This window comes from Dermacentor silvarum, chromosome 11, assembly GCF_013339745.2.
Source record: "Dermacentor silvarum isolate Dsil-2018 chromosome 11, BIME_Dsil_1.4, whole genome shotgun sequence".
NCBI lineage: Eukaryota > Metazoa > Arthropoda > Arachnida > Ixodida > Ixodidae > Dermacentor > Dermacentor silvarum.
The window spans coordinates 98082116-98093811 of record NC_051164.1 but is presented as its reverse complement, the minus strand read 5'-3'; the positions used below and the strand labels follow the sequence as shown (position 1 = coordinate 98093811).

General features: G+C 46.3%; 1 protein-coding gene across 1 annotated transcript; it reads right to left on the bottom strand.

Annotated features, from left to right (window-relative positions):
• Positions 1-2158: 2158 nt before the first annotated feature.
• Positions 2159-5368, bottom strand: LOC119433783 (proteasome subunit beta type-1). The gene is made up of 6 exons (XM_037701033.2): positions 5250-5368; positions 5048-5155; positions 4883-4964; positions 4686-4815; positions 2476-2582; positions 2159-2394 (listed from the first exon to the last, which is right to left on the bottom strand). Exons 1-6 carry the CDS (start codon positions 5333-5335, stop codon positions 2209-2211), a joined length of 699 nt encoding a protein of 232 aa, XP_037556961.1. The 5' UTR covers positions 5336-5368; the 3' UTR covers positions 2159-2208.
• Between the last annotated feature and the right edge of the window lie 6328 nt (positions 5369-11696).

Genomic DNA, 11696 nt, shown 5'->3' with positions numbered 1-11696 from the left:
TCACTACAACTATCATTACTGGAAATTCGCAGAAAATGTTTGTGCACTTGCCTACTGCACAAGATATCGTTAACCCAACTCCTCTGCTCCTCGTGTGATTACAGTTTGTGTTCCACGCCATTGCTCTCTGCCCATCAGATCCATACCTAAAGTAAATGTAGTGTTCTTGCATTTTTGGAATGTATTTTCCCTTACTCCGTGTGTCATTTCTAAGTTGGTTTTCCTTTATAACTTGCCTGATATGTACTGACAGGCTAGTTGGTGATCCCTGATTCTGGTGAAGAAGCGCACTTGAAAGAAGTTCACACAAACATGAATGAAAACGACATACACAGGCGCTGAGGATGTCCTATTCATTCATGTTTGTGCGAACATCTTTTTTATTGCGATAGCAATTATATGGGCACTCCAGGCGAAATTCTGCCATCGTCGTGAGGTTCCGTGTAAAGTCCTAGGGCGATAAAATCGTCGCCGCGCGGTGTATGCTGTATGTGCGAGTGAAAGCGTGCGAGGGTGAGCCGGCGATCGCGGCTCAATCTCGCGCAGAGGGAAGCGGGAAGGAAGCGCGCCGTCTTCCAATCGCGCGCGACGCTCTCAAGGGAGGGTAGGGAGGAGGGCGTGCGTCCTACTCCGGGCGGCCCGAGCGGACGCGAGCGGCGGCCTGGGCCGCAAGGCTCCGGGGGAGCGTAGGGAGTGGAGGAGGAGGGGGGCATTTTAAACCACGCGCGCCCGCCCGGCCGCATTTACGGAAAACATATCCCACGCAGAAGGGGGGCGCAGAGCTGCACGCCTATTGACTCTTGCCGCAGGCCACTTCGGCCAGCATGGCGGCGCCCAGCGCAACGTTGGCTTCCGAGACTTGAGGTTTGTTTACGCGACGCTGGTCGGGCGACGCGCGCTGGAGAGCGGCCGCTGTATCAGCTGTAGCAGACGATTATACGTCCGGCCGCCGACGATGCGAGCGTCCGCTCTTGCGCAAGCGGAGAAAAGCGGATACTGCTCCCGTTTGTGCCCCGGTGCCGCCAGCGGTGCCGGCGCCGCCGCGAAGCGGCAGTCATTGGAGTGTTGCGGAGCGCAGCGTAGCAACACCCCAAATGAAAAAAATACTGCTCCAGTCAGGTAGACTGCTCCCTCCCTGATAGTGAGATTATATTTGGATCATCAAAACAGTGGTGCGTTTATTTAGGAATGGCATCGATCCCTTAACAGCAGCCACAGTTGTGCCTACAAGTCTGGCAGGTGACAGTGGTCTGCCTTTTCCCGTCCTTCGGCTATTCCTAAATAAACGCATCACTGTTTTGATGATCCAAATATAATCTATCAGGGATGGAGCAGTCTACCTGACTGGAGCAGTATTTTTGTATTTGGAGTGTTGCGGAGCGTAGCAACACCCCAACGACCGCCGCTTCGCGTCAGCGCCCGGCACCACGGCTTCCGCCGCGGCACCGGGGCACAAACGGGAGCACTATCCGCTTGCGCAAGCGCGGACGCTCGCGTCGCGTAAACCAAACCTCAAGTCTCGGAAGCCAACGTTGCGCTGGGCGCCGCCATGCTGGCGGAAGTGGCCTGCGGCGAGAGCCAATAGGCGTGCAGCTCTGCGCCCCCCTTCTGCGTGGGATATGTTTTCCGTACACGCCGGGGCCCGGCCCGCTGTATCTTGAACGCCATCTCCGGTGGGGACAGAGTCCACCCTTTACTGTGTTTCGCGTTGATGCGAGCGGCGGCACGAAGGCCACGATGCGATCTGCCATATGAGGCAACGATAATGCTGAACCCTATCAGAGATTATAAAGAATGACGGCCAACAACACCTCAAGCAAACACGACTCAATGTGTGCTCTGTGGACTACGCAGACAAACAGCAGTGGTGCACGCAAGGTAAAGTTCAACATCAACTCACCACTCGTGGATTGGATTAAGCGCTGAGGAAATCACACATTCGGCGTCAACATCACCGCTAATTATCATCAGTCGAAGCAAACAGCATACAACGCTTCGCTTACATCGATTCCCACAATGCGTGGGATTCGCCACTTTTTTATTCCAGATATATCCAGCAGAACTAACTGGACGTGCACGGTTCTTTGCACCAGCTCGGTGTTAGTTCAGTAAGAAGGAACACAGTCACAATTTTCTTTTAATGTGAGGGAACACACCAATGTGATAAAATCATTAAATGTTGCCAGATGTGACAAAAATCACCACAGTTCAGTCTCTGCGGAGTGCCAGCTGCTCCTCTTTGATGCCATTCTTGTCAATAATATTGATGATAACCGAGTCTCCAGTGTAGATGTCTCTCTCAGCAGCAGAAATGAAAACATCTTTGATGATGTTCACAGCTCGCTCTCGATTTGGTGGCTCTGGCGTCACATTTTCCATGTTCTTGAAACCAATCTGACAAAGAATAAAAACATAACTTTACTGAAGTATAGTCAAATGCTTGCCTAGGCATGGTTCAACTATGTCAAGACTTGCCTGGTTGTCTAAGAGTGGCTGGAGTAAGGCACTGGAGGAGCCTGCGGCTCTGTACTGCACCCTTTCAGAATGACCAACAGGGTCGTAGCAGTATATGCACCCTTTACCTGCGTCAACAAAAAATACAGCACATGTGCAGCATTGTGCCTAACGAAGTGCAAATTATGAGCTGTACAGTCCCCTAAAACTTCACAGTTAAGATAGACTAAGATAAGATAGACTAAGATTAAGATAGACAGTTAAGATAGAATAATAAAACTGATCTGATTTGATAAACATTGTTTTCACTCCGTCAAAACTTCAGAGATATTTTCAAACTAACCTTTCAAGTGCAAAAAAAACTTGAGCGACGTAAAAAAAAAAAAAAAAAGGGGGGGTACCAGGCGTGTTTAATTTAAACAGTTTCGACTGGTGGAACGGCCTTCATCACGCTTTGCAGAGAAGTGCCACTTCAACACTGATATTTATTACGTCAGACATTTTGGTTGGTCCATTCTTAGAAAAAGAAGGAAAAGAAACGTTAGAAATTAGGCATAAAGAGAAGGAAACGGGTGTGGCAGTTATTGACGGTTTTTAGGCTCTTTGACAGCTTTGAATATTTTGGCAAAGCAGTTCTACAGAAGCCTGCAAACTGGATCGAGGAAGGTTATTGAAGGGAAAATTGTCATCCACCGGACTGTACCACGAACCTACAAGGGAAATCCGATACAGGTTTCTCAGTAAGATAGCTTATTTATTTTTTTAGCTTCGTCCTGGTTCGGGGACCGAATCCTGGACCAACGGCTCTCCAGGGCGGTCGCTCTACCACCCGAGCTAACCAGGAAGCTAGCCGATCGTAGGCGCGAGAATGAATTAATCAAACCAACGAAGCACAGGGATTTTGTAGTACAGTTGAGTGGATGGAAATTTTCTTCTTCACGAACCTTCATCAAGTTCTCGATGAACAGAGACACTTCGGGAGCAGGGACACAGGGAACTCCGGCGGCTGCTGCACACGGCGCGGCGGCGCGGGCGCCGTATCTTGAAAGGGATCTGCGATGTGCACAAAGTGCGCGCTCACGCGGGCCTCATCTTCAAAGCGATCTCGATGTGCGCAAAGTGCGCCGAGTACTGGTAGCTCCGTATCCGTTGTGCTTTCAACGCTTAGTTCGCGTTGAAGCGATTGACAGCACGAAGGTCAATTCGCTCGCTGCTGCGGCCGCGCTTCCTCACTCCAGCGTTTTGACAGCAGAGTTTCCGCTGTCATCAAGTGAGATGTGTCCATGTTTACCTGTGTGCGCGTGACACCATGATTGTCAATTTAGTTAGTAAGCGAATGTTACAAGTTTATGCAGCCGATAAAACTAACATCGTTAATTCGTATAGCTGTCCATTAATTTGCTAGCGCAATCGATGTTTCGCCTCTCGGGTGAAACTGCAACATTTTTTTAAACATTTTGCAAGGCAAGCACAATAAATAAATGCACGACGGTTACGAGTGTTTAATGTGAATGTTTATGTATTAGCTGTGGTGCAAGCTAGGCGTCTTCGCTTCCGATCTCGAACTTGCCGAATCGTTTGATGTGAAGGTCCGGCTTCCCACATGACATTTCTGTGTAAAGGATGCCTACTACGCTCCTCTCCGATGCCGGAGTGCTCGGCAGCTTTCTAAGCATACACTGGCGCAGCCGTGATGCATGGATGGCAAGACCATCTAATGGTGTTGCAGGTAACCGAGCTTCGACAGTTCAAGCCCATCAAGCTAAGGCCTTCGCTTCCAAGTGACCAGGTCAACTTAGGTTACAATGCCAACGGCGGCAAATGGCATTTTTTTTACCATCCGCTAACTACCAAGCTGGTCGTTTTATGCAAATGACCATGATTCTGGTGATAGCATAACGGGCTACAGAGATGCATTGACATGGGTGCTACAGACGGCGATGCGACTGCCGTCGGCGCAAAACCGAGGAACGAGCTAAGAAAAGAAAACGCATTAAAAACATTTTCTCTTTTGTTAATCATGACCACATAAAGCCAACAGACAATGAAGCCAAGGAAAGCGTAGGGGAAATTAAGTGCGATTGAAATTGGAATGAGAAAATAATGAAGAAAAGGGAAATGGAAAGTGGACGAAGAGTTGTAGCCGGCGGGAGCCGAACCTGCAACGCATATATATATATATATATATATATATATATATATATATATATATATACATGCAGCACGCTTACCATCTTCGTCGAGGCCCGCCAGAATGTTCGAGATGTAGTAGGGGAAGAACCTCTTGTTATAGAGCATAGTGGCAACAAGTTGAGCCGCTGCAGGCGTGCTCATCAGCTTGTTGTGTTCATGTAGATACATCTGCGCATATAATGTAAAGTTCGAACCCATTCTTTAACCTACTAGACGTGCATACATACGTATTTACCTTCATCCGCGTCTCCAAAAACCGTGTGAACGTGAGAATGTCACACCAGCAACCTGTAGAACCAAGGACACATTGGTTGGACCTGAATTCAAGGTAAAAATTGTCCGTCGTCCTTAAGAAGTACGGGAGAGGCTGCTATATGCCATGCTTAGTTCGACTGCTTACAGCTTAAACAGCTTCGACTGCTCCCTCGTGTGGATCTGATATCCGCTGGTCAGACGACTGTCAGACGCGATGACGGCAAAGTCTTCCCCTGCAACGGCCACGATGCTCCTGCGAAAACCGAAAGGAAACGTATCCCAATCCTGGAGCAAACAAAAGCTGGTGAAAGCAGTAAAGCAGTCGTGGTGCTGTGCAGCGTACTTACCCTCCGTTGTCGCTGTAAGGATTGAAATGCGCTTCCTTAGACCCACCATAATAAGAAAGTACAGGCTGCTCAGTTAACACATCCATGTTAAAGATGAAATGCTCGTGCACTCCGGGGGCGATTTCCTCTAAGAATATCACTAAGCGCGCATAGATGATGATGCTGATGATATCTTCGAGTGGTAAAATGATTTAGAAAAAAACATGGATATAAATTAGTAATCGAACATTAGAAAGAAACCGATAATTAATGAAATATAAGTAGTTTATAAAAAAGTAAGCAACTGTTACACGTTTATAAAAAGCGAAGGCGAAAAGCCTGCCAGCTGTGGAAGAAGACGACGACGAACGCCAGTGGCACGGGCGCGTCTCCGTGACGTGTGCAGTCGGGCACGCACTAGGCACAGCTTTATGGTTAATTCCACTGGTCGATCTGGAGCACGTTTTCTTGCTTCCGTGGCAAAGAAATTGAATTCCACTGGTCTAGAGCAAGTTTGCGTTTTCCGCTGGTCGATTGGGATCAACCTGCTCCGCGACGGAGCGCTCCTCGTTGACCTGCCGAGCTAGGGAGGTGTTACGGTCACACTACGGTGGCTCCGTAGTTGACCGTAGTCACACCATAGCGCCGCCACCATTGTCTAGTGAGGCCCCGCTTCGCGTTCCTGCCGCTGGGGAGAAATTCGGCGCTTCCGTCGGGGACGCCATGAGCCTGCCAGTCTCGTAGGCTACGGCTACAGTGAACTAGAAGTACTTCTAGTGCACTGTAGCTACGGCGCTGCGCGAGGCAGCTTTCGTGGTTTGTGTAATGCAGCCCTGTTTTTCTGGCGTTTCCTAATTAATTCTTCAAAGTAGGTGGTGTGAGCTCTGCAGAATGCTGTCGTCAACGACGAAGAAAAAAACGCAAAGGTGGTGTTTTGTGCCAGGTTACGACAAAATTACGCTGCCGCATCCCACCATTAAATGTTTACCTACATGTCCGGTCTGGCACCATCCCCTCTGAGTCCTACCTGCCAGGAACCCGAAAACAATAATCACTTCTACTAGCATGCCGTCAATTTAGAAATGAGAGGAAGAGACGAGTATTCATTCCGGAAATTGGGTATTTCTTTAACTACTTAAAATATCCTCTCCTTCGGGGCTTCTTCATTGTGCTTTAATCACAGGAACATCTGCATGGCCATTTGCGACTATCTCTGTGACGCAAAAAAGGCTACCGTGGTAATTCTCGATATCAATAGTTTGATAACTCATTAAAGCGCTGATTGCGTGTTCGAAATTATCCTAATACCACCACACAAAAATTGTTGTTTATATATAATTAGGGTTGTTCGTTTTCGGGTAAAACCGACTTTACCCGATTTTTACACCCCTAATCATATTTTAGGAGAATCGGGTTGAACCCGATTTCTCCCCGAATTCCAGAACCACATACCATTTCCTAGAAGTTAACAATGCTCTTTACTGTCATTATTACTTATTAATGTCCAAACAAACGCCGCACTTCGGAGTATTTGCTAGAAAACCCTGATGTCCCCGATTACCAGCTTAAAACAGATCGCTAGTTTTTGACGCTTTAGCGTTAAGGAGCTCGCGATAACCTCCGATAAAAAAAAAAGGAAAACAAAAACCGAGTGTAATCTATTACTACATTTATAAATTTAACCCGAAAGAACCGGAATTTTGGAATGGTTTCACACACACACACACACACACACACACACACACACACGCACACACACACACACACACACACACACACACACACACACACACACACACACACACACACACACACACACAAAAAAAAAAAAAAAAAAAAACACGATTTCTCTCCGATTATCAGCTTGAAAAATAGCACCCGATTTTTAGCCCCCGAATTAAATATGTAAAACCCGAAAACGCGGAGCAGGGACAATGGAAGCAAAAATAGACTTTAAGCGGGTAGAAATAACCAAACGGAGGTTATCTGATTGGTGGCTAAAATCAAGGCAAGGGTGAAATTTCACCCTCCACAAAGTACAAAAAGTTGCAGTGGCTTAGCTCGGCTATGCCAGGATATACGTAGCGTTAGCAAAGGTTCAGTTCGTCCCTTTGCTCCAGTGTCTCCGCAGCACGTTTAGCCTTCTTCTGTTCATTCCTCCTACGCTCAACCGCTAATTGCCAGGCAACTACTTCGGGATCCGATAAGTCAAGCTTCTCCGTTCTTCTGCGCTGTTGAGCAGCATTTGCGCTCTCGCCCCCGAATTAAATATGTAAAACCCGAAAACGCGGAGCAGGGACAATGGAAGCAAAAATAGACTTTAAGCGGGTAGAACTAACCAAACGGAGGTTATCTGATTGGTGGCTAAAATCAAGGCAAGGGTGAAATGTCACCCTCCACAAAGTACAAAATATGTTAATAGTCGCGGCTAGGTGGCGTGTGCCACCGCCCGATTTAAAGGGTTCAGCCTCATCCATCCATCCGTACCTCGCACCCCTTCGCCTCCGCGACCGCGCACGAATACGAAACCATTGCCGCTTCTACCTTGATTCTCTGCGATCAGCTGTCTGAAATGCAACTGAGTTTTCGCTAACGCACTGTGCTCCAATCATGCTGGATCGAATCATGTGTATTGAAGACGGGCGCAGTAGTTGGCTGCAAAAATAGTGACTGGCATATTAAGGAATGTAATGACTATGTGTGGCCATGCAAGTTCGCGGACCGCTGCTGCAACGGTACGTACGTGTTTCCGGCATTTAGAGATCTACGGCTTTCCTCGAGGATACAGAAATTTGCTCATCCGCCAGCGTTGTATCGTTAACCTTCAAAGGAAAGGGCTTCAGCCCCGGTATACGTCGGCAAAAGTGAGTACCGCTCGTTAAAAAGTGATAAAGGGAGTAGCGCCGCATCCTGTCATAGTAGGTTTCGCGCGCAGTATTTGCACACAGCTACCCCAACTGACCCGGAAACTTACGCCCATTCTCTCGCCAACGTGTCAAGAATAAGCAAATGGGCGCGCACTTCATTATATGCGCACTATATACGCACAATAAGTGACGGTACTACACCGATAGCGCACGAATGGTCGAAGCTGAATGTTTCGCTACGGTCCTCAAGAGTGCGCGAGTTATTAGCGATAATACCTCATTGCTACAATGTATAGAACAGCTACGTTTCAAGCCTTGTGCGCAGCAAGAACAAATCTAACGGAACTAAGCACACCTGCGAGCGTTTAGGCAGAAAATAATCAGATAGTGACCGCACCGAGGAACCTTACTGAGTCCGGAACGGGACAAGCCGCTGCTTCAAAATATTTGCCAAAAAAAAAAAAAAAAACGAAGAGCAAAACACGCTAATCCTGATTCAATCCATATACACATCCATTGTAAACACGGAGGCAGTTGAGGCAAGCAATGGACGCGTCACCACGTGATCAAAGATGGCAGCGCCCACGGGATCGCCGCGAAAAGGGTCAATACAATGTGAGACAACGCCATCGTCTCACAATAATTACAATTATTTTTACTTCTGTATCTGCCAGGTAAATCTATTTCCTAATTATCATAAAGACGTTATACTTCACCGTGATTTACTTTTTCGTTTAGGTTTTTCTCTCTCCCCGTTCCCTTTAAACATTAACCATCGGCTTCTTGGCCAATTCACCATGGTGGGTAAGCGCCACAAGTGAGGAACAAGTAAAGAAGCAATGCGACACCGGCTAGCGACACCGGCTACAAGTCATGTGGACAAAGTGTCTCTCTTCCGTGCGTGCCTGCAAAGATGAATTTCAGGCAGCTTATCCAGGAAGCACATTCTTCCAACTGATTGCAAGGCATGCAAAGATGCCTGCCTTGTGACAAGAGAAAGTGTGCTGCACCAATTGCCAGCAGAAGGCTTGCAAACAGTTGGACATGGGGGGGTTTCTGTACTCATCAGTCTGTCTGTGCAACCTTATTCAGACCCTGAGTGAGTACCCTCGAGGACAGACTCACTCGTGCATTTAGCACTATATCACTGCATGCAAACGTGGTCAAGGATTTCTTGCTTCTAGCAGCCAATTTGCTACAGATTGGCTGCTCTAACAGGATCGGTGGCAGGGTTTACTGCATCACACATGTTCACTTTTTGGTCAAAGGGTTAAACCAGTGTGCGACTCACAACAAAGTCAAGAGGGTTAAGCCCAGTGGTTTGTAAAAATGTTATGCTCTGCATTGACTGTGCTACTTGCAAAAAAATTGAATTAAGTCACCAGCACCAGCGCTTTGTACTTTTTAGAATTTTTTTGACACATTCCTGATATCATGCATGAACTTCCTCCCTTTAAATTACTATTACAATCGCAAATATGTGACTAATATGCGGGCATCACATTCAGAGTTGTTCCAAAGTCCTGGCCTTCCACGGTGATTCGTATTAACTGTACTTTCATCTAGGCATAAGCAGCGTAAGGGTGCCAACCTCGGCAATAGGTCGCCGCAAAGACCCTCGCTGTATCGGCTGTGTGGTTGGTACTCGCCATTTCTACGTGGAATAAGAGCAGTGAGACACTTCATTCCGCTAAAGATTACATAAGTTGCATAAGCTGCAGTTGCCGGGAAGCGGCAGCTGTAGCATACGAAGCAGGGAGTGACGTAACTACAGTTTCTTGTGTAAAAGAACCCCCCTAGCAACTGATTTGTGTTGTGACATTGCTATGGGAAGGCCACGCATAGTGAGGACTCCTGAAGAGCAGCGTGCATACGAGTCGCAGCAAAATTGAGTTTAAGTGCATTTCTCTTCTCTCTGGTCCACTCTTTTTCTATGGTCTGTTGTCCAGTGTTTTCTCGTCGCCTGGTTCCGCAGGCACTGCATATACTTCACCTCGTCTTTATATTGGCACCAATGCCATGGACAAATAGATTGCGAAAATGCAAAATGCACACGCAACCACAGAGATGTCACCAAAGGGATCGCATCGACCCAAGTTTGGCGCTGTCTTGCGTTTGGGATCCTCCGTGAGACTAGCATGAGGGCTAGGACCTACTTAACATAGTGGTAAAGTTGCTCTTGTGCAATGGAGGCGAGTGTGTTAGTGTGTCGGACTATATAAATGATATTGTAAATATTAAAGGACGTAAAAAGATGGTGCTTTACTGCAGATGATACAAATGTATTTTTCTCAGGAGTCGACGCACATAAAATATGCGCTGAAGCAAATAAGTGGCTTATAAATCTAAATAAGTGGTTAACATCAAATAAAATGCAACTAAATGCAGAAAAAACAAAGTATTTGCTGTTTAGGTCGAAAGGACCAACAAATGTACCAGCCTTACCTTTGAAATTTCAGGGAGTACCTATCCAATACACATCTACGATCCGATTTTTAGGTGTCGTGTTCCAAGAAAATTTATCACGGTCCCCTCAAGTGGATGCGGTAAGAACCGACGTATCTCGAGCCATTGGAATGTTAAATAAACTAAGATCGCTCCTCCCGCCTGAAGCAAAACGCAAAATCTACTATGCACTTGTACACCCTCGTCTGATTTTCTGCTCCTTGGTATGGTCAACAACAACCGAGACAAACCTTAATTATCTTTTATCGTTTCAAAAGCGAGCTATACGAGCAATTGGAAATGTCCCCTACACTGAAAGTACTGCATCGTACTTTGCCAGATATAGCATACTTCAGATAAAACAATTGTTAAAACAAAAACTATCTCTGGAAGCCCTACGTCAATATCGAGAAAACAGAATGAATTTTCAGGAAACCTATCAGGTTAAGCAGTCCCCTTATGAACTACGACAGAGCTTAATAGTTAAGACAAGATCACGTGCAAATTATGGTTCACAGAGGTTATCTTCCCTAATACCAGAACTCCTCAATAAGTATCCTGACATATTAAACCTCATTATTAGGTTTTGATTCTCGTTCCAAAAAAGGAACTGCATATCTCACTGTATTTGCATTGATTTTATTGTATCTGGGTCTGCCTATGATGTGTAATCAAAATAATATTTGCTGCCTATGCTGTCAGGGTGGCACAACCTAGTCAGGCTCTCTCTGGGCCTTTTGTTGTGCCTCCTGGGGCAATTTGTGTGAAATTGTCTCTAATAAAAGAGAAAGAAAGAAAGAAAGCTTTCTGATAACAGAAATATGAGATAACTGCGTGCTTAGGTGCATGCTAAAGGTTGCTACAAGCAATCTCTTCTTTCACGAAGCAGTAAGTGAGAGACAGGCAGAAAGAAGAAAGGTATGGATGTTAACCATATGTTAACACTACCTTATATGTTAAATCAAGTTAAAGTGTAAAACATCCCTTCTTTTGCATCATACTCGAAGCAAGTGGTGCACAATTTCGGAAAAAGAATCAATTGTTTGATTTGTTCTTTATGATTAACTTTTTGTTGTTGTTGATTGAACATTCTCATTGTTTAAAAGCAAGAGCCCATAAGGGATGCCGCAGTGGCGGGCTCTAGAATAATTTTCTC

Excerpts from the sequence above, each read along its gene's own strand:
- LOC119433783 (XM_037701033.2), bottom strand. The coding sequence starts at position 5,335 with ATGGATGTGTTAACTGAGCAGCCTGTACTTTCTTATTATGGTGGGTCT. Across the intron at positions 4,816-4,882 it reads TTTTGGAGACGCGGATGAAG|ATGTATCTACATGAACACAA; the intron begins GTAAATACGTAT and ends TTATATGCGCAG. Across the intron at positions 2,395-2,475 it reads AGCCACTCTTAGACAACCAG|ATTGGTTTCAAGAACATGGA; the intron begins GCAAGTCTTGAC and ends ATTCTTTGTCAG.